The sequence below is a fragment of the Gopherus evgoodei genome, unplaced genomic scaffold (assembly GCF_007399415.2).
Source record: "Gopherus evgoodei ecotype Sinaloan lineage unplaced genomic scaffold, rGopEvg1_v1.p scaffold_34_arrow_ctg1, whole genome shotgun sequence".
NCBI classification, from domain to species: Eukaryota; Metazoa; Chordata; order Testudines; family Testudinidae; genus Gopherus; species Gopherus evgoodei.
The window spans coordinates 5690738-5713645 of NW_022060016.1; the positions used below are offsets into that span (position 1 = coordinate 5690738).

A 22908-nucleotide genomic window follows, 5' to 3' on the forward strand; every position below is an offset into this window, starting at 1 on the left:
CCCAGTGCTGATCACGGGACACTCACGTCTCCCTGGCCTGCTGTGAACTCAGCCCGGCCCTGCCTGGCTCCAAAGGGCTGAGTGGGGCAGGCGATGGCTCAGAGCTGCCTTTGGGGAGAGGCTCCGGGTTCACCTGGGATTGACAAGAACACCAAGAGCTCAAGCCTGGACAATGGTTCATAGATTCATAGACTCTAGGACTGGAAGGGACCTCGAGAGGTCATCGAGTCCAGTCCCCTGCCCTCATGGCAGGACCAAATACTGTCTAGACTATCCCTGATAGATATTTATCTAACCTACTCTTAAATATCTCCAGAGTTGGAGATTCCACAACCTCCCTAGGCAATTTATTCCAGTGTTTAACTACCCTGACAGTTAGGAACTTTTTCCTAATGTCCAACGTAAATCTCCCTTGCTTCAGTTTAAGCCCATTGCTTCTTGTTCTATCATTAGAGGCTAAGGTGAACAAGTTTTCTCCCTCCTTCTGATGACACCCTTTTAGATACCTGAAAACTGCTATCATATCCCCTCTCAGTCTTCTCTTTTCCAAACTCAATAAACCCAATTCTTTCAGCCTTCCTTCATAGGTCATGTTCTCAAGACCTTTAATCATTCTTGTTGCTCTTCTCTGGACCCTCTCCAATTTCTCCACATCTTTCTTGAAATGTGGTGCCCAGAACTGGACACAATACTCCAGTTGAGGCCTAACCAGAGCAGAGTAGAGCAGAAGAATGACTTCTCGTGTCTTGTTTACAATACACCTGTTAATGCATCCCAGAATCACGTTTGCTTTTTTTGCAACAGTATCACACTGTTGACTCATATTTAGCTTGTGGTCCACTATGACCCCTAGATCTCTTCCTGCCATATTCCTTCCTAGACAGTCTCTTCCCATTCTATATGTGTGAAACTGATTATTCCTTCCTAAGTGGAGCACTTTGCATTTGTCTTTATTGAACTTCATCCGGTTTACCTCAGACCATTTCTCCAGTTTGTCCAGATCATTTTGAATTTTGACCCTGTCCTCCAAAGCAGTTGCAATCCCTCCCAGTTTGGTATCGTCCGCAAACTTAATAAGTGTACTTTCTATGCCAACATCTAAGTCGTTGATGAAGATATTGAACAGAGCCGGTCCCAAAACAGACCCCTGCGGAACCCCACTTGTTATACCTTTCCAGCAGGATTGGGAGCCATTAATAACTACTCTCTGAGTATGGTTATCCAGCCAGTTATGCACCCACCTTATAGTAGCCCCATCTAAATTGTATTTGCCTAGTTTATCGATAAGGATATCATGCTAGACCGTATCAAATGCCTTACTAAAGTCTAGGTATACCACATCCACCGCTTCTCCCTTATCCACAAGGCTCGTTATCCTATCAAAGAAAGCTATCAGATTGGTTTGACACAATTTGTTCTTTACAAATCCATGCTGGCTATTCCCTATCACCTTACCACCTTCCAAGTGTTTGCAGATGATTTCTTTAATTACTTGCCCCATTATCTTCCCTGGCACAGAAGTTAAAGTAACTGGTCTGTAGTTTCCTGGGTTGTTTTTATTTCCCTTTTTATAGATGGGCACTATATTTGCCCTTTTCCAGTCTTCTGGAATCTCTCCCGTCTCCCATGACTTTCCAAAGATAATAGCTAGAGGCTCAGATACCTCCTCTATTAACTCCTTAGGGCTTAACCCTGCCTCTCCATGCCAGCCCTGGGCTGCGGGACGCTGTGGCCAGGTGACTATTAGCCCTGCTCTCTATGCCAAGGCTGCTGGCAGAGCCGTAACTAAGGATTTTTGTGCCTGAGGCAAGGATCGGGACGGCATGTCCGGCTCTTCGGCGTGCCTGGGGCGGCAAGCCACGGGGGGGCGCTCTGCCGGTCACTGCGAGGGCGGCAGGCAGGCTGCCTTTGGCAGCACGCCTGCGGAGGGTCCGCTGGTCCTGCAGCTTCGGCGGAACTCCCGCAGGTGTCCCGCCGAATCCGCGGGACCGGGAACCTCCCACAGGCAAAGGCAGCCTGCCTGCTGTGCTTGGGGCGGCAAAATACCTAGAGCCGCCCCTGCCCTCCAGACCCCTCTGCCCAGAGCTTTTAGGATCCCAAAACTGCCCAGAGCTTTTAGGATCTGGGCTGTTCCCAGTGCGACAGCCTGTGGACCGGCTGGGGTGAGGCCTGCGCCGGGCGCTGGGTGAGGCCTGGGCCCACCTGTGCAGCACTTGGCAGACGCAGGCAGACACGGGGCAGTCGGTCATCCAGTGGATTCAGCTCTTTACTCGCATCTGCTCAGTTTGGGATGGCGTATGGCACGCAGGGCTCTACCCTTCCCTGCTCCTGCCTGTCCATGCAGCATGGACCCTTCTGGGGAGGCAGTCATGTATCCCGGCCCCCGAGGGGGGGTGCAGCCCTACCCCGGCGATGGCGGGCTTTATCAGAGTGGCTGCCTTGGCCATAGTTGGAGCAATGGCCCAGGAAACGCGCGTTCTAAGCAGGGCCAGCCAGGGCGAGCTGCCCCGCTGCTAGTGAGACGGCACTGCCTGGCCCCACCAGCACCCAGACTGAGGCCCTCTCCCTGTGGGGGGACTCGGCAGGGCAGGGCTCAGCCACATCCCCTGTTGAGGGGAGAAACAGACGAGTTCATTGTACCCCCACCAGGGAGGAAGGGGACATGACTGGGAGCAGAGCTCTCCAGGCCGGCTCACCTTGACAATGGGCCCCTGCGTCCTCATCATGCTGGCAGAGGTCCCCTGGATCCTCATACGGGCAGCTCCCCAGCACCGCCCTGTCCCCTGGCACTGCACGTTTGTCATCAGGATCGAGTGTGACTCGTTGCCCTGGCTGAACACTTTACCACTCAGCGCTTCCATGGCCTGCCCGCAGCCCAGCTGCCTGCACACCACGGCCACGTCGCCCAGGTCCCAGCTGTCATCACACACGGTGCCACAGGGCCCATCCAGATGCACCTCCACCCACCCGGCGCAGCGGTGGGGGCCACCTACCAGCCTCACCTCTGGCAAAGCAAACACAGCTGCTGGGACGCCTGCTCTGAGGCTGTGCGGGGAGACCTCAGGGCCTGCAGGGACTGAAGGCCCAGCTCAGCGCAAGGCATTGCCAGCGAGTGCAGAACAGGGCAGAATGGGTTTTTCCACGACAAACCCATTTCCCTGGGCCCTTCCCGCACCTCCCTCCCACCACATGCTGCACAGACAGGTCACACACACTGAGCCTTGTGCAGAGCAGGGAATAGAACCTGCCCGCCCCACACCACTCCCTGGCCAGAGACAGGGAGAGAACCAGGCCCCCTCCCCCTGCTCCTGGCCCCCTTTCCTTGCTATAACCATCAGACATCGGGACCAAGACAAGCGTGTATCCGGATTCCTGGCTCCCCATCCTGTCCCTTATCCATAAGCTCATTCTCCTCCGCAGTATCCCTTGCTCCCATTTCCACTCAGCAGCATGTGCATCAAACCCAGGATGCAGGGGCTTACACATGCAGAGAGGCCCTCACTGAATCAGAGCAAGAGGCACAGCCCCAGATCCATGGCTCGCCTGGGGCGAGCAGCTCCATCCTGCCATGATCCAGTGCCAAGAGCTTCTCTCACCCCACCAGCCCAGGAAGCCCCTTTTAAGGGCTGGCACAGGACTGCCAGGTCAGTATGGGAGGAACCGGAGTGAGGGGCCGGCCCATGGACTGGACACAAGATCGTTTCCTGGCACCATGGCACTGGGCTCAGCCTGTGTCCCAGGGCTGGTGGGGGGAGGAGGGCAGGGGAGTGACACTGCGGTCAATAGTGTTGTCTGCAAATGAACCTGCTAATGTGGCCAGTGCTGCAGGGAGCAGGGCAGGAGCTCAGTGGGGGGCACTCTCCCTGTACAGGCAGTGCTGGCCCCAGTGCTAGCCCTGTCTCTGGGATGGGAGTGGGGTGTAGTGGTTAGAACAGGGGGGGGGGCTGAGAATTGAGACTCATGCCAACAGTTCCCAGGTGCCCTGCCTGGCTTGCCAAGCCCCTCTTGCCCTCTGCCAGGTGGACCAGAACCACCCTTGTAGCCCCAGCACACACCCTGAGAGGGGCCTGCTGCTTCCAAACGAGGCCATGCAGAACCTAGGTGTGACAAAGTGGGACTGTTCTTAATGTTTCCTCTGAATACTGTGTGGGTGCCTCAGTTTCTCCTATGCATTTCTTAAGTCTCCAGTGTGCATAAATGGCTGGCCCTCTGTATCCTGGCAACAAATGGCTGGGGCCCTTCCCCCGGCAAGGAAATAGCTAAAGGTGAACAAAGAGATCAGGTGATCTCCTGGCCCGGGAAAGAGATAGGGGCCAGAAAGGAGGGGCTGAAGGCGTAATCTGGTGTGCTGGATCACATATGTGCAGGCTGCCATATGCCCCAACAGTTTCATGCCATGTTGTGGGAAATCAGTGAAGGTTTTCGATAATGTTCATGAGTGCTTGGAAACGAAGCTCAGGCAGGAATGTCCTGGCCTGTGTGGAGTCCAAGAGAGCTCCTATGAATTCTATTCTCTGCATCGGGGCTAGTGTGGATTTGGGCACATTCAATATGAGGCCCAGCCTGCGGAAGGTGGCCCGAGCCAGACACACATGCTCTGTGGCCTGTGCTTGCGACTCGGCCTTGATGAGCCAGTCGTCCAGGTATGGGAATACTTGCACCTGATGTTTGCGGAGGAAGGGTGCCACGACTGATACCAGTCAGGTCTGTGTTTTTGGGGAACTAGGGCACAGTATCCAGCCTGTCTGACTCATGAAAAAAACCCTGCTCTACCAGTCTCTGCTTAAACCAAAACCCATCAGAGAAAAGACTTGCAGAGAGCAGTGAAAGGTGTTGGGAGACATACCTAGACCCTTCCTGACAAGGGTGACAAGATTAAGGCATCTCAATTGGCATACAGAATGAAGAACAGAGACAACTCCCCTAGCCTCATCTGCATGAAAGATGGGACAGGGAGGCATCTCAATTTGCATACAGAATGGAGAACAGAGAACCGCACTGAATTCTGGGACCAGAAAAGCACTGCATCTTGGGAATCTCTGCTCCAGATGTTAATGAACCCATGGCTGCACACACCCAGCTCAGCAATTATCAGACCAATTCTAGTAATAAATCTTTGATTGATATTCAAAATACTGAAGCAGCCTAATTGCATTGGGAGCTCCCTGGAAGAAAACCCCACCCATAGCCAAGAGTGATCAGGTAGAGAGGAAAACAGAGAGAGAGAAAGAAGGGGATCTCACCGTTCCCAGGTGATGGTGGTAGCTCAGGTTCCCAAGGGCAGGAGACAGGTAGAGCCCCAGCACGATCAGTCAGGAGATGGAGTCCCAGTGGAACTGATGCAGAGCTTGGGTCTATGCATCAGAACATTTACTGGAGGGTGAGTGGGGATTTTTGTAAAGAAAATACAATGGTTCAAGGGAGAACACTAGATTTGTTTATAGGTAAACTGATGACTCAAGGGTTTTCTTTAGGTTAGGCAATAGGAGCTGATCTGGCGAGGAGGAGGAAGAGGCCCGTGGGACTGGGTCTTCCTGCCGAACCACTGACAGTGCTGGGGGCCTGACCCTGAGTCTGATGATTGGTCCAAGGAGTCCAAAAGGGCCATTGTACTGGGACCTGCCACTGGGGTGGCCAGGAGACCGCCGGTGCTAATGAGTCCACAACTCTGCAGTGCTGGGAGTGGGAGCGGCACTGGCTGCGTCAAGAGACAGAAGACTTGGACGAGTACTCAGTGCCTGACACGGGGGTGGTGGGGAAGGGGCAAAGTGTGATGGTTCTGGGGAGCGGTACCAGGGTGATGGTGAGCGGTGCCATAACATTATGGGCTTGCTGCAATGGTGAACCAGGGACGCTGCGGCCATCGGTGTCAAAACCGGTGCCGGAGCCATATGCAGCGCCGCCACAGATGCTGCAGCCAGTTCTCATCAGTGCCGCCGATGGTGCCTGAGCTTGCGGTGCTGGAGTTCGCACCTGCGAGGCTGGGGTCTGCGCCGTCATGGCAGTAAGGCCCCATGCGGCCTTGCAGGTGTCCGGCATGGAGGGGAGGTCGAGATCTTCCTTCAAATCCTCCCGAGTCAGGGAGTTCACCAGCACCAGACAGGTCTCCGGTTGGGGGCAGAGTCAACGATGCTGGGTCTTGAGGTCGAGACCATGGGTGTCCCACCACAGGACACACCCTACTGGAATCCTCTCGCGGCTTCTTGACGGGGGAATGACCCCTGTTCACCTTATTTTTCTTAGGCAGCACTGGGGACTGTGAGCAGTGCTGCCTGGTAACACTGGGCTTGTGAGCAGGGGAGCGGTGCCAGTGCTTCCTGGAGGAGTCCTTTCTTGGTGCCAGGACACCAAGGCCGGGGCCCTGTGCACCAATGATGCCGGTGCCATTTCCGGTGCCGACTGGGAGCGAAGGGCCGATTCCATCAGGAGGAGCTTTCAGTGATATCCCGCTCTCTTAGTCCTGGGTCTGACGCTCCTGCAAATTGGGCACTTGTCTGTCTGATACTGTCTCCTAGGCATTTGAGACAAGGAGCACGCGGATCGTCTGTGGGCATAGGTTTGGCACACCTCTTGCACGACTGAAACTCCTGTGACCGAGGCAGGCCCAGGTGCTGGGGAAACTGGGGTGGGGAAAAGCCCCCCAAAGTCAGCCCAACTTACTAGAAACTACTATATAACTAACTAGTAACTATCTACAACTAAGAAAAGGGACCCATTAGGTAGGCACTGGCGAATGCAAGAGACTGAGCTGCTCCAATGACCGTCATTGGCGGTAAGAAGGAACTGAGCAGGCAGTGGGTTGGCAGGGACCTATATACACCGTTATGAAGGCGCCACTCCAGGGGTATCCACAGCCGACCCGACGGGTACCGCTAGGGGAAAAACCTTATGACGATCATGCACGCGGTGCTCGCACACCTATTGGAATGCACATGAGCAATCACTCAAGAACACAGCACCTCCCACTGACAGGTCCGAACCGTCTCTGCAACAGCCTGTTTGGAGTTCACTCCCTGTCAATTAATCACAGTTAACTCACGCCAATAACTGAAAAAATGGTGATTAAACTAATTAAATCACAGTTTTAATCACACTGTTAAACAATAGAATACCAATTGAAATGCATTAAATATTTTGGATGTTTTTCTCTGTTTTCAGATATATTGATTTCAGTTACAACACAGAATACAATGTGTACAGTGCTCACTTTATATTATTACAGTTAAAGTTGTTTCTTCTGGCATGTTACAGGAATGGGGGTGCCGGTAAATGAAAAATGCCAGTTAACTAAGAGGGAGGGAGTTTGGGGGTAGGAGAGAGTGCGGGGTTGGGGGTTGGGTTGCGGAACTGGATGTGGAGCATGGACTCGGGAGGAAGTTTGGGTGTGGGAAGGGGCTTGGGACAGGCAGTTGGGGAGCAGGATGGAGTGCGGGCTGCCGGATCTGGGGGCACTCACCACAAGTGGATCTCCATAAGTGGCAACTTATCCTGGCTGCTCCTAGGTGGAAGAGTGGCAGGGGGCTTGGCGCGCTCCCTCTGCCCGCAGGTGCCTCTCCCACAGCTCCCACTGGCCATGGTTCCCAGCCAATGGGAGCTGTGAAGCTGGCACTGGAGGGTGAGGGAGAACACAGAGCCGCCTGACGTGCCTCCACTTATGAGTAGGCAGAGCCTGGGACAGGTCACTGCTTGCGGGGAGCCATCTGAGGTGAGTGGCCCCCAGATCCAACACCCCACACTCCCTCCTATGTACTAAGCCCCCTCCCCCACCAAAAGTCCCTCTCAGAGCCTGCGCTCCACGCCCCCTCCTGCACTCCATCCGCCAGCCTGACTGTAAATCGGCATTTCAATGAAAATCAGAAATGCCAATTTATAGAGCTTTCTGGTTGGTGAAGTGCCGGAAAAAACAGCTTTTACTGTATTTTCGATTACAAATATTTGCACTGTAAAAATGGTAAACAAAACAATATTTTGCAATTCACGTCATACAAGTACTGTGGTGCAATCTCTTTTTGTGAAAGTGCAACTTACAGATGTAGATTTTTGTTTGCTACAGAACTGCACTAAAAAAACAAACTAAAACAAAATTGGAAAACTTTGAGCCTACACATCCTCTCAGTCTTACTTGTTCAGGCAATCGCTCAGACAAACAAGTTTGTTTACATTTCCGGGAGATAATGCTGCCTGCTTCTTATTTGCAATGTCACCCGAAAGTGAGAAGAGGCGTTCACATGGCACTTTTGTAGGTGGCAATGTAAGATATTTATGTGCCAGATATGCTAAATATTCACATGCCCCTTCCTGCTTCAGCCACCATTCCAGACAACATGCTATCATGGTGATGATGTTCGTTAAAAAAATATATATGTTAATTTAATTTGTGACTGAAATCCTTGGCGGGAGAATTGTGTATCTCCTGCTATGTATTTTACCTGCATTCTGCCATATCATTCATGTTACAGCAGTCTCGGATGATGACTCAGCACATGTTGTGTATTTTAAGAACACTATCACTGCAGATTTGACAAAATACAAAGAAAGTACCTGTAACACTTTGTACTCTTGAGGGATAAGCCAGCACCCCCGTGTTCATCTTTATACAGTGGTTGTGTGGCATCCAGGGTTGGGTATCTTTGGAAGGCTTATAAGGAACTGAGCATTGTTGTTATAGTGATGTTATATAATTGTTGTTGCAGTAATGTTATAGGTTATAATTTCATGTCTGTACTTATGAGGCTGAAAATATATCGTCATGGCTTAAAATAAACCCAGGTAAAAAATTCTCCAAGAGCGGAGCGGCAGTTCACACCTCATCAAGGCATGTATGGGACAAACCCAGTCCAGCCTCACAGGAACAAAGAACACTGGCCTAGGTAGCAACAAAAGGATCTGTTGTACTTTCGAGTGAGTCACCCCCCTTCCTTTGGTCAGTTTGGGACTGCAGTGAAGTAATGCTCACCTGACTCTGAAGCGGGGGGCAAAGCCAAGAGGGAAGAAAGAACATGATAAAAGGGAGAGACATTTTCCATGGTCTTTTTTCTCTTTTCCACCTACATCTACAGACACCACTATCATCATCAAGTGACTGAAGCGCTGATCAAAGAGGGGAGCCTGGCTGAAGAGCACCATCCAGCCTGTGGTGAGAAGCATCTGAGTTTGTAAGGGCATTGAAAGTTAAGATCAGCTTAGAATGGGTTTTCCTTCTATTTCATTTGACCAAATACGACTTGTTATGCTTTGACTTATAATCACTTAAAATCTATCTGTGAGGGTTTACTCCCCTGGTTGCTGGGCGGTACAGCTCAATGGCCAGAGTCTCTAGGGTCGCCCCTGGCTGCGGGCGGTATGGCCCAATGACCAGAGTCTATAGGATCGCCGCTGGTTGCAGGGCAGAACGGCCCAATGGCCCCAACGACAAGGTAGGACCTTGCCAGTGGCTCAGCGGGGGGGGGTCCTACCGAAACACGCTGAGGCTTACCGGGGGCAAGGTACCGTCTGTCACCCCCCCGGTCGGTTCCTACCAGCATGAGAGTTGGAGTCTCTCGTGAGTCTCTAGGTTCTCCGCGGGTCTCCAGGTCTGTCGCCTCCTCGGGCTCCTCCCGCAGCAGGGCTTCATGCTGGACAGGAGAAGCTTCAGTTCCCCGCAACTTCAAGGGTGATGGCTGGTCCTCCGCAGGAGCTTCCCGGGTGGGTCCTTCCCGTGTGGCCGCCAGCCCAGACTGAGCTGAGTTCCCTCCTTTCATACTCTCAGAGCACTTGGAGCATGCCACTACAAACGGGACTTCCTCTGTCAGAGCTACTGGTTTGACGCTGCTGGGGCTAGTGCGGGACGGGTCGGCCCTGTCACACTATCTTTATAGTTAATAAATCTGTTTGTTTATTGTAGCTGAAGCAGTATGTTTGGTTTGAAGCATGTCAGAGGCTCTTCTTGGGATAAGAAGCCTGGCACATACCAATTTCTTTGTTAAATTGACAAACTCATGTAAGCCTGCAGTGTCCAGTGGGCATTACTGCAAGACGGAGGTTCCTAGGGTTGTATCTGGGACCGGCGATATTGGCTAGCGTAATTCAGTTGCACAATCCAAGGAGCAGCTCACATGCCAGAGGCTGTGCGTGAACAGCCCAGGAGTGGGGGTTCTCACAGCACAGCAGGGTAAGTGGCTCCCAGAGTCAAGGATTGGAGTGATCTAGTACATCACTGATCCAGATAACACCAGTGGGGAACATCACAGAACCAATGTGAGATTTCTAAAGCTAGCTACAGCACTTGACCCAAGGGTTAAGAATCTGAAGTGCCTTCCAAAATCTGAGGGCTTGGCTACACTGGAGAGTTGCACCGCTGTAAACCCACCACCAGCGCTGCAACTTACTCACCGTCCACACTTGCAAGGCACATACAGCGCTGCATCTCCCTGGCTGCAGCGCTGGTTGTACTGCTCTGCCTCAGGTATAAAAATTGCAGCGCTGGTGATGCAGCGCTGCTCCGCAAGTGTGGCCACCAAAAGTGCTGTAATTGGCCTCCGAGGTATTCGGAGGTATCCCAGAATGCCTGTTCAGCCACTCTGCTCATCAGTTCGCACTCTACTGCCCTGGCCTCAGGTGACCTGCCCTTTAAATGCCCCAGGAATTTTAAAAATCCCCTTCCTGTTTGCTCAGCCAGGTGTGGAGTGCAATCAATCAGTGAATCTTTCCAGGTGACCATGCCTCCATGCGCCAAATGAGCCCCAGCATGGCGCAATGGCGAGTAGATGGACCTCATCAGTGTTTGGGGGGAGGAAGCTGTGCAGTCACAGCTGTGCCCCTGCTGTAGGAATTACGATACCTATGGGCAGATCTCAAGGGCCATGCTGGAAAGGGGCCATGACCGGGACACGGTGCACTGCAGGGTTAAAGTAAAGGAGCTGTGGAGTGCCTATTGCAAAGCCCGCGAGGGAAACCGCCGCTCAGGTTCTGCCCCCACGACCTGCCATTTTTACAAGGAGCTGGACGCGATACTTGGGGGTGACCCCACTGCCAATCCGACAACCACGATGGACAGTTCAGAGAGGAGAGAGGAGGAGGAGGGGGAGGGGGGAGGAAACCAAGAGCGAGGGTACTGGGGTGGGGGGAGATACCCTGGAGTCCCAGGAGGCATGCAGCCAGGAGCTCTTCTCAAGCCAGCGGGAAGGTAGCCAGTCACAGCAGCCGGTACTTGGTGAAGGACAAACAGAGGAGCGGGTTCCCGGTAAGCAGCTTTTATTTTCAGGATGGAAATGTTTCGGGAGAGGAGGGAGGGTTATGGCTGCATGCATGCATGCCTAGATGTGGAATAGCCCATTGATGTGGTCTCACGTCGTGGTAATCGGCCTCGGTAATCTCTTCAAAAGTTTCAGCCAGAGCGTGGGCAATGCGCTTGCGCAAGTTTATAGGGAGAGCCACTGTGGTCCTTGTCCCAGTCAGGCTAACGCGTCTGCGCCACTGTGCCACGAGGGGTGGGGGGACCATTGCTGTAAACAGGCAAGCTGCAAAGGGCCCAGGGCGGAATCCGCATTGCTGTAGAAGACCCTCCCGCTCTTCCCAGGTGACACGCAGCAGCGAGATATCTTCCAGGATAAACTCCTGTGGAAATGTTGGGATAGTGTTCAGTGTAGGTCCCCCTGCAGCTGTTTGCTTTCCCCAACACACAGAAACCCCAGTACAGCCCTGAACCAATCAGTCCCCCTTCCCAGGTGACCTGCAGCAGCGAGATATCTTCCAGGATTAATTAACTCCTGCGCCCATTCCCCCTTACTCACCATTTCTTCCCTGCTGTGGGTTCTGTGTGCTCTATTTGGTATGTGGAAAGTATGCTAAAGTGAGACTGTAAACTCCTTCACTGTGATTATACACAATGCTGCCTCTCTGTTAAATGTTTCAATTTTTGTCTTTCTAATAACAGGGTCCTTGAATACTCGACTGGCCATATCGGAGACTGCTGAGAGGCTACAAAACCTGAGGAAGAAGACACGAAAAAGTAAAGAAGCTATGGTGAAAGCAGTTATGAATCAGTCTGCCAGAGAGAGTAAAAAACTGCAGGACTGGAGGGAAAAAATGCAGCACTGGAGGGAAAGAGAAAGCAGGAGAAAGGCAGTGGCTAAGAAGAAAAGCACGAAGCAGCTGATAAGCATCTTGGTGCGCCAAATGGACTGTATCCAGTCACTCGTAGCCATGCAGGCAGAGCACTACCGTGCTGTGCCCCCACCCCCAGTCCCAAAGCTCTTTCCCTTGTGCCCCAATGTCAGCTCAAAACCCTCTTCTCCAGCATCCAGGTTCTTACCACCACCAGCTGCCCCCAACACCTGTACGTTCACCTACCAGCCCTGAGAACTACGACCCTTACCCTCTGCACTCAACCCCCATCACCATGCAGCATTTTCATCCTGAAGTGCAGCAGTCATTGCACAGCACTCCAGGCAGAACATATTCAAACCTCTGACTGTACAGTTCACCACCCCACCCCCCTGCCCTTTTAGTTATTTTCTTTTCAATAAACGAATTCTTGGCTTTTAAAACAGTTTTTTTAATTGCAGAAAGTGAAAGATACTAGCCCAGGAAAAAGACAGGCACTGCAAATCATTGTAACCACTGCACTTCACTCCCGTGCAAGGCACCAAACATTACTGCTGGCTTTCAGCCTCAAATTCCTCCCTCAAGGCATCCCTAATCCTTGTAGCCCTGTGCTGGGCCTCTCTAGTAGCCCTGCTCTCTGGCTGTGCAAATTCAGCCTCCAAGCGTTGAACCTCGGAGGTCCATTCCTGACTGAATGTTTCACCCTTCCCTTCACAAATATTATGGAGGGTACAGCACGCAGCTATAACTGTGGGGATGCTGCTTTCTCCCCAAGTCTAGCTTCCCATAAAGAGATCTCCAGCGTCCTTTTAAATGGCTAAAAGCACACTCCACAGTCATTCGGCACCGGCTCAGCCTGTAGTTGAACCAGTCCTTGCTCCTGTCAAGCTTCCCTGTATATGGTTTCATGAGCCAAGGCATTAACGCGTAAGTGGGGTCTCCAAGGATCACAATGGGCATTTCGACGTCCCCTACTGTGATCTTCCAGTCTGTGAAAAAAGTCCCGGCCTGCAGCTTCCTGAACAGGCCAGTGTTCCGAAAGATCCGTGCATCATGCACCTTTCCAGGCCAGCCTGTGTTAATGTCAATGAAACGCCCATGGTGATCCACAAGCGCCTGGAGAACCATAGAGAAATACCCCTTCTGATTAATGTACTCGGATGCTAGGTGGGGTGATGCCAGAATAGGAATATGCGTCCCATCTGTTGCCCCTCCACAGTTAGGGAAACCCATTTGTGCAAAGCCATCCACAATGTCCTGCACGTTCCCCAGAGTCACGGTGGTTCTTCTTAGCAGGATGCGATTAATGGCCCTGCAAACTTGCATCAACACGATTCCAATGGTCGACTTTCCCACTCCAAACTGGTTCCCGACCGATTGGTAGCTGTCTGGAGTTGCCAGCTTCCAGATTGCAATAGCCACCCGCTTCTCCACTGGCAGGGCAGCTCTCAATCTTGTGTCCTTGTGCCGCAGAGTGGGGGCGAGCTCAGCACACAGTCCCATGAAAGTGGCTTTTCTCATCCGAAAGTTCTGCAGCCAGTCATCCCAGACTCCCATGACGATGTGATCCCGCCACTCAGTGCTTGTTTCCCGAGCCGCAAAGCGGCGTTCCACGGTGCTGAGTATGTCTGTGAATGCCAAAAGCAATTTCATGTCGTACGCGTCAGGCGACTCGCTATCATCTCAGACTCCTCATCACTTTGGATCTTAAGGAATAGCTCAACTGCCAAACATGATGTGCTGGCGAGACTCGTCAGCATACTCCTCAGCAGTTTGGGCTCCATTTCCCACAGAAATCTTGCTGCACAGAAACCGCTGAAAGAGGCAAGATGGCGCCAAACATGGATGGAAAAACAGGGATTGCTGGGATGTGAAGTGATGCATCACAGGGCGTTGGGACAGGAAGCAGAATGACCCGCACCCTCTGCCCCCTTCCCACAACCCACGGTGCCAGAATGGGAAAAGATGCTCTGTGGGATAGCTGCCCATAATGCACCACTCCCAACACCGCTGCAAATGCTGCAAATGTGGCCACACTGCAGCGCTGGTAGCTGTCAATGTGGCCAACTGCAGTGCTTTCCCTACACAGCTGTATGAAGACAGCTGTAACTCCCAGTGCTGCACACCTGCAAGTGTAGCCAAACCCCAGGTTGTTAGCTGCCAGCAGGTCGCAGCTGAACTAGAGGCAAAGCCAGCTCTAGGGAGCATACAACAATGTGTCCCAAAGGAGAGCCCACGGAAGGGGCAGGGATCTCAGAAACCACTGAGGTGGGTGAGGATTCCTGTGACTCTGTAACACAGGGAAGCAGGGTGCTTCCAAGTAGGGGAGGGGCTGAGACTAGCTCCTTTCCAGCAGAAGGTAACATGCCCTCAGGTGCAGGGGCAGGAGAGGTGGTGTCAGTGATTAAGGAAACTGTCCCAGCTGTTAATTGGCAGAGTTTTGCCACTGAACAAGAGACAGAACCCTTCCTTGGGAGAACAGAGAACTGTGTCTTAGGAGGGGGCCCAGAGGAGGAAACTAGGGAAGGAATAGTGGGGGTACAGGAATGTCTCCTCACTAGTCATTTGGGGCAGGATGCCCAGGACACTCGGAGGATGGCTGGGCCAGGCTTTGTGCACCCAGGCACTCATCCTGTGACCCAGGTTTTGAGAAGGAACTGTGTACCAGACCTCTTGGAGAGGAGCAGTCACACAGCTGACTTCTCAGGGACAGAGAAAGAGGTGGCGGAGGGTACCCAATCCCGGTCCCAATTTTTCAGGATGCAATTCTGACAAGTTTGTGTAAAGTAACTGTGTCTCTTATAATCAAGATGCAGCTCCAACACCTGTGATAGCAGAGTTGAGACTAGGAGATTGTCAGGTGGCAATTTGTTAGAACCCAAATGACCCAACTGGCAGAGAGGGGGGTGTTTTCCCCCAGGCTGGTGAGATATAAAGAGCAGTTATGGGAAAGCTGCTGGGAAAAGGTGCATCTGATCGAAGGGTAAACACACCTAGCCCAGAGAGCACAGATCACAGCCCTTAGGGGGCAAAGAAGGTCTCAGTGCTGAGACAGGAAAAACACCGGGTAACCCCAAAAAGGGAGCTAGATTTTTTGCATATGTACAGCTCTGGGGTTAGGAGACAGCTCCCCAAAGGGCCAGCCAATGTGCAAGGGGGCAGTTCACACCTCATCAAGGCATGTATGGGACAAACCCAGCCCAGCCTCACAGGAACAAAGGATGCTGGCCTAGGCAGCGACAAAGGATCTGTTGAACTCTTGAGTCACCACCCTTCCTTTGGTCAGTTTGGGACTGCGATGAGCTAATGCTCACCTGATTCTGAAGTTGGGAGCGGGGGCAAGAGGGAAGAAAGGACATGATAAAAGGGAGAGAGATTTGCCATGCTCTTCCTCTCACTTCCACCTACATCTACAGACACCACCACCAAGCAACTGAAGCGCTGATCAAAGGGGAGGGCCTGGCTGAAGGGCAACCAGGCAGCCTGTGGTGAGAAGCATCTAAGTTTGTAAAGACGCTGAAAGTGTTAAGAGCAGCTTAGAATGTGTTTTGCTTTTATTTCGTTTGACCAAACCGATTTGTTATGCTTTGATTTATAATCAGTTAAAAATCTATCTTTTTAGTTAATAAATTTGTTTGTTTGTTCTACCTGAAGCAGATCTTTTGGTTTGGAGTGTGCCAGAGACTCCCCTTGGGACAACAAGCTGCTACATTTACATTTCTTTGTTAAATTGACAAACTTATATAAGCTTGTAGCGTCCAGTGGGCATAACTGGACACTGCAAGATGGAGGTTCCTAGGGCAGTATCTGGGACCGGAGATATTGGCTATTGTCATTCGGTTGCACAATCCAAGGAGCAGCTGCCATGCCAGAGGCTGTGCATGAACAGCCCAGGAGTGGGGGTTCCCACAGCAGAGCAGGGTAAGGCTGGTTCCCAGAGTCAAGGATTGGCGTGACTTAGCAGATCACCAGTCCGGATGACACCAGAGGGGAATGTCACAGGGGTCTGTCTTTCAGTGGGGGGCAGTGCATCTCAGTGGGAGGGTCTGTCTGTCATGGGGGGCAGTGCAGGTGGGGGGGGTCTGCTCTCAGCAGGGGGGCAGTGCAGGCTGGGGGTGAGTTCAGGCTGGGGGGGTCTGCTCTCAGAGGGGAGCAGTGCAAGGGGTGTGTTTCTCAGCAAGGGGGCAGTGCAGGAGGGAGGTCTATCTCTCAGCAAGGGGGGAGAGTACAGGTAGCGGGGGTCTGTCTTTCACCAGGAAGGCAGTGCAGGCTGGGGGTCAGTTCAGGCTGGGGGATGTCTGTTTCTCAGCAAGGGGCCAGTGCAGACCGGAGGCCCGGGGGTCTGTCTGTCAGCTGGGGGGAAGGGGCAGTGCAGGCCAGAGGGGTCTGTCTCTCAGCGTTGAGGGGGGGGAAGTGCAGGACGGGCAGGGTTGTCTCTCAGTGTGGGGTTAGTTCAGGCCAGGGAGGGGGCCTATCTCTCAGCAGGGGGGCATCAGTGCATGCCGAGGGGGCACCTGCCTATCAGCGAGTGGGGGGAGCAGCACAGGGCAGGGAGGGTTATCTCTCAGTGCGGGTTTAGTTCAGGCTGGGGAGGGGGTCTGTCTCTCAGCAAGGGGGGCAGTGCAGGACAGGGGGGGATTGTTTCTCAGTGAGGGGTTAGTTTGGGCCAGGGAGGGGGTCTGTCTGTTAGTGGGGGGTTAGTTCAGGCCGGGGAGGGGGGTCTGTCTCTCAGTGGGGAGGTTAGTTTGGGCAGGGGAGGGGGGGTCTGTCTGTCAGTGGGAGAATAGTTCAGACCGGGGAGGGGGGTCTCTCAGTGCGGGGTTAGTTCGGGCCAGGGAAGGGGTGTCTGTCTCTCAGTGAGGGTTTAGTTCAGGCCGGGGAGGGGGGTCTGTCTCTCAGTGGGGGGTTAGTTTGGGCAGGGGAGGGGGGGTCTGTCTGTCAGTGGGAGAATAGTTCAGACCGGGGAGGGGGGGTCTGTCTGTCAGTGAGGGGTTAGTTCAGGCTGGGGGGAGGTCTGTCTGTCAGTGGGGGGTTAGTTCGGGCCAGGAAAGGGGGGGGTCTGTCTGTCAGTGGTGGGTCAGTTTGGGCTGGGGGGGGCTGTCTGTCAGTGTGGGGTAAGTTTGGGCCAGGGAAGGGGTCTGTCTCTTATTGGGGGGTTAGTTCAGGCCACGGAAGCGGGGGGTCTGTCTGTCAGTGGTGGGTCAGTTCGGGCCGGGAGTGGGGGTCTCTGTGTCAGTGGGGGGTTAGACTGGGCCAGGGAGGGGGGTCTGTCAGTGGGGGATTAGTTTCGGCCAGGAGGAGGGGGTCTGTCAGTGGGGGGTTATTTCGGGCCGGGGAGGGGGGGGTCTGTCTCTCAGTGGGGGGTTAGTTTGGGCTGGGGAGGGGGCGTCTGTCTGTCAGTGGGGGAATAGTTCAGACCGGGGGGGGGGTCTGTCTCTCAGTGCGGGGTTAGTTCGGCCTGGGGAGGGGGCTCTGCCTCTCAGTGGGGAGTTGGTTCGGGCCGATGAGGGGGGGTCTGTCTGTCAGTGGGGGGTTAGTTAGGACCAGGGAAGGGGGGGTCTGTCTGTCAGTGGGGGGTTAGTTTGGGCCAGGGAAGGGGGGGGTCTGTCTGTCAGTGGGGGGTTAGTTCAGGCCGATGGGGGGGGGTCTGTCTGTCAGTGGGGGGTTAGTTCGGGCCGATGAGGGGGTCTGTCTTTTAGTGTGGCTCTTTGGTAGGCAGGTATCAGGTGAGGCTGTTAGTGGGGGGTGCAGGGCCCTGCCTATGCCACGCTGGAGGGGGGGGCTGGCTCTGCCCCCGAAGCACCTGGCTGGGCAGCTCCACTACCAGCTGCTGTAAAGCCCCCGCCAGCTCGGCCAGGCTGCCAGCAATGGCGCCCAGCAGGGGGCGCTCCTGCCGCTGGGTATGGACGAGGGCACGCAGGTCCCCCCGCAGCGCCCGCACCACCTGGATCAGTTCCCGCAGCTGAGGGGATTCGTAGCCTGGCTCCCGGCAATCCCCCCTGACTGCCCCCAGCCCTGCAGCTGGTATGGGGGCTCTTGTCTCCCACACCATAGTCACTGCCCCCTTGGCAAGGGGCAGAGCAGGGGGGGTGCTGGCCCGAAGGGGGGTGGTGTGGGGAGCAGTGGCCAGGGATGGGAGGGCCCAGGTTGAGGGCATGGTTGGGGGGAAGGCAGTGGCTGGGAGGGCATGGGTGGCAGAGTGTGGCATCTCCAGGACAGGTCCCTGAGGCTGGTCTGGCGCGGGGGCAGCATCTGTAGGATGGGACACAAGGAAGCCACCTGTAAAGCTCCATACTGGAGAGACACCCGCCCACACCCCCCGCACGCCACCACGGGGCCTGACCACCAGCCACTCATCCACTGACAACAGCCTTGTCTGCTACTGCACACACCAAGGCAGCTCTGGGAGGGGAGTGAGATTTAATGGTTAGAGCCAGAGGAGGGGGAGCTGGAAGCCAGGACTCCTGGGTTCTGTCCCAACTCTGGGAAGGGGCATGAGTTACAGTGGGTTAGGGTGGGAGAGGGCATGCTGGCCCAGACTCCTGGGTTTTCTCCCCAGCTTAGGCACTGACTCACTCATGAGTCTGTGCCTCAGTTTATCCACCTACAAAGGTGAATAGTATTTTCCCCTCTGTAAAGGCCTGGGGATCCCAGAAGTGGGACGATATTGGGTGGGTGTCACTGCGGTGAAGGATGAGTTATTGGAGGGCCAGTCTAGGGAGGATGCTGCTAGAAGGGCCTGGTAGAAACCCCATGACACACAAATATGCTGGCATTTCCAGTCAGCCTTGGCTGTCCACACACTCTCTGGCCCAGGCCTTTGGACTCCCCTTCCTTGGACCCACCCCTACCTGTCTGTGCAGCCGGGGTGCCTGGGAGCCAGGGCGTTGCAGGTGTCTTGGCACAACCTGTCCCATTAACTGCTGGGCTGGCATACTGTGTCCGAATACCAGGAAGCTCGCCCTGGGGCTGGGAGGGAGAGGCCGGGCCTATATGGGTGCTGTGGGTCTCATTCTGCAGCTGGGTGGTTGTGGGGTGTGGGGGAGCTGGGCCCATCCGGGCGCGGTGGGTCTCATCCTGTGGCTGGGTGGTTATGGGGGGGGAGGGAGCTGGGTCCATCCAGGCGCTGTGGGTCTCGTCCTGAGGCTGAGTGGTTGTGGAGTGGAAGGGAGCTGGGTCCATCCAGGCGCTGTGGGTCTCAGGCTGGGTGGTTGTGGGGTGGGAGGGAGCTGGGCCCATCCGGGCGCTGTGGGTCTCGTCCTGAGGCTGGGTGGTTGTGGGATGGGAGGGAGCTGGGCCCATCCGGGCGCTGTGGGTCTCGTCCTGAGGCTGGGTGGTTGTGGGGTGGGAGGGAGCTGGGCCCATCTGGGCGCTGTGGGTCTCGTCCTGAGGCTGGGTGGTTGTGGGGTGGGAAGGAGCTGGGCCTGTCCGGGCGCTGTGGGTCTCGTCCTGAGGCTGGGTGGTCGTGGGGTGGGAGGGAGCTTGGCCCATCCGGGCACTGTGGGTCTCGTCCTGAGGCTGGGTGGTTGTGGGGTGGGAGGGAGCTGGGCCCATCCAGGGGCGGTGGGTCTCGTCCTGAGGCTGGGTGGTTGTGGGGTGGGAGGGAGCTGGGTCCATCCGGGCACTGTGGGTCTCGTCCTGAGGCTGAGTGGTTGTGGGGTGGGAGGGAGCTGGGCCCACCTGGGCACGGTGGGTCTCGTCCTGAGACTGGGTGGTTGTGGGGTGGGAGGGAGCTGGGCCCACCCGGGCACGGTGGGTCTCGTCCTGAGGCTGGGTGGTTGTGGGGTCAGAGGAAGCTGGGCCCATCCGGGTGCTGTGGGTCTCGTCCTGAGGCTGGGTGGTTGTGAGGTGGGAGGGAGCTGGGCCCATCTGGGCTCTGTGGGTCTCGTCCTGAGGCTGGGTGGTTGTGGGGTCAGAGAGAGCTGGGCCCAGCCGGGTGCTGTGGGTCTCGTCCTGAGGCTGGGTGGTTGTGGGGTGGGAGGGAGCTGTCCGGGCGCTGTGGGTCTCGTCCTGAGGCTGGGTGGTTGTGGGGTCGGAGGGAGCTGGGCCCATCCGAGTGGTGTGGGTCTGGCTAGGAAGCTGGGTGGTTGGGTAGGAGGGAGAGGTGGGGGCCAGGCCTGGCCACATGCTGTGGGCCATGTTCAGAGACTGGGTGGTTGCTGGAATGGGGAAGCTTGGGTCTGTTTGGGCTCTGTGGGTCATTGTGAGGATGTGGGTGATATTAGGGGAGACAAGGCCCATCTGGGTGCTGTGGGGCTGGCTGGAAAGGGGAGTGGTTGTGGGGATGGGGGAGGCTAGGCTGGTCCAGGCTCTCTGGGGCTGGCTGGGATGGTGCGTGGTTGTGAGGATGGGGGTAGGGGAGGCCAGGTACATCCGGGTGCTGTGGGGCTGGCCAGGAGGATGGGTGGTTGTGGAGGTAGAGGTAGGGGAGGCTGGGCCAGTCCAGGTGCTGTGGGGCTGGCTGGGAGGAGGGGTGGGAGTAGGGGAGGCTGAGCTGGTCCAGATGCTGTAGGACTGGCCAGGAGGGGGGGTGGTTGTGAGGGTGGAGGAGGCTGGGTCCATCCAGGCGCTGTTGGGCTGGCTAGGAGGCTGGGTTGCGGAGGCCACAGTCGTTAGGGTGCTGTCCCCAGGCTGGCGTGGGGGACGAGGCATGTGGGGGTCAGTTCGGGCCCCAGCGCGGACCCTGAGGGTGGGGGTGGCCACAGGAGCTTGGAGCTGGACGGCGTCTATGTAAGGAAAGAGACAGACACATGGATGCAGGTTTCCAGAGCACTCTGGGGACAACTGGATCTTTCCAGCCCTGCCCCGCCCCAGTGGGCTCTGCCCCATGACACCTCCCAGCCTGTCCCACACCACCCAGCAGGGGCAGAATGCACTGACCCTCCCCGGCATTATGCCAGGACGCCAGGGTTCATACCCTGCCCCACTGACTGTAACAACCAACAGGCCCCCTTCAACACCTCCCCCGATGACCACTGTCCTGCACCACAGCCCAACTGGTGCAACCCTGGGCATTGGGGCTGCTGGCAACAGCGCCCCCTACGGAGCCCCCCACTCCCGGCAGCACTGAACCCCTAGCGCTGCCCTGGGCATTGGGGCCAGCACAGACACCCTCTCCCATAGACCCCGAGGGCAGGCCCTGGCCACAGCATGCCGCGCAGTGACACTGGTACCTGTGCGTGTCTGCAATGGTTTGGGGCGAGGCCGCCGGTTCTTCGGGACGAGGCGCTGCACCCCCAGGGCTCCAGGCCGTTCTGGACGGAGCCCATCCTTGGGCCTGTTCACACGCATGGCAGCATCTGGCACAGCCTGGGCTGTGGGGACAAAGCCGCACAGCTGGAAGGCAGGTAATGCTCTCCATGCAGAACCCCCCCCCACTCTGATCCCCCTGCCATCTGCAGCCCCAGGGGCTGGGTCCAGATGGTAGGGTCCCGCAGGGACGTGCATAGACACCAGGCCGGCACCGGCACAGTGAGCCGCTCTCTGGGCCCTGCCAGCTCCACAGGGTGGGGGACAGAGAACAGGGCCCCGCTGCTCCAACCAATGGAGACTCCCCTCCTCTGCCTACAGTGCAGGGCCTCTGACACAGAGCTGTGGTGCCAAATCCCTCCTGCTCCCCACACCGTACAGCCCAGCCCCAGCTTAGTCTGCTCAGGCCTGCCCCACACAGCCCAGCCCACCCCGGCACTGCCCCAGATCAGTCTGCTCAGGCCTGCCCCACACTGCCCAGCCCACCCCGGCACTGCCCCAGCTCAGTCTGCTCAGGCCTGCCCCACACCGTCCAGCCCACCCTGGCACTGCCCCAGCTCAGTCTGCTCAGCCCTACCCCACACCATCAAGCCCACCCCACCCTGTCCTTGCTCAGTCAGCTCAGCCCTACCCCACACCACCCAGCCCACCCCGGTGCTGTCCCTCCTCAGTCTGCTCAGCCCTACCCCACACCACCCAGCCCACCCCGGCACTGTCCCTGCTCAGTCTGCCCAGCCCTACCCCACACTGGCCACCCCATCCCAGCACTGTCCCTCCTCAATCTGCCCAGCCCTACCCCACACTGGCCACCCTATCCCGGCACTGTCCCTCCTCAGTCTGCCCAGCCCTACCCCACACTGCTCAGCCCACCCTAGCACTGCCCTTGCTCAGTCTGCCCAGCCCTACCCCACACCACCCAGCCCACCCCGGCGCTGTCCCAGCTCAGTCTGCCCAGCCTGGCCCCGCACCCTCCACCCAAACCCAGCTGTGCCCCAGCTCAGTCTGCCCAGCCCGCCCCACACTGCCCAGAGCAGCACTAAGATCCATGGCCCTGTATTTGAAAGGCTGAAATAAACTGAACTATAGAAAGTTAAAGTCTCTTGTAAATCCCCTGTTAACAAGAACATAAGAACAGCCATACTGGGTCAGCTCAGTGGTCAACCTAACACACCCATTGCACAACACACTGCCCCACACCACCCAGCGCAGCACTCACACTGTCTGTCTATCCCAGGGGTCAGCAACCTTTCAGCAGCCATGTGCCAAGTCTTCATGTATACACTCTAATTTAAGGTTTTGGGTGCCGGTAATACATTTTAATATTTTTTAGAAGGTCTCTCTATAAGTCTATAATATATAACCAAACTACTGTTATATGTAAAGTAAACAAGGTTTTCAAAATGTTTCAGAAGCTTTATTTAAAATTAAATTAAAATGCAGATCTTATTAGTTTAGTGTGATCCCTGCCCGTGCTTTTCCTTGTTGAGTTTTCCAATGTCTGGTGGCACATATTTGGATCCTTTAAGCTGCACACAGGCTTCTGAGTTATAAGTCGATAAGCGGTGGGCAGGAGGT

At 55.5% G+C, this 22908-nt stretch overlaps 1 protein-coding gene across 1 annotated transcript in view; it reads right to left on the reverse strand.

Moving 5' to 3' along the window:
* The window catches only part of LOC115641316, a 627798-nt gene that overhangs the window by 9790 nt on the left and 595100 nt on the right, over window positions 1-22908 (reverse strand). The window contains 6 exon segments of the mRNA XM_030544363.1: window positions 27-133; window positions 2697-3004; window positions 9476-9614; window positions 17888-18063; window positions 18936-20810; window positions 21258-21398. Of these exon segments, the coding sequence (XP_030400223.1) occupies window positions 27-133; window positions 2697-3004; window positions 9476-9614; window positions 17888-18063; window positions 18936-20810; window positions 21258-21398 (2746 nt within the window).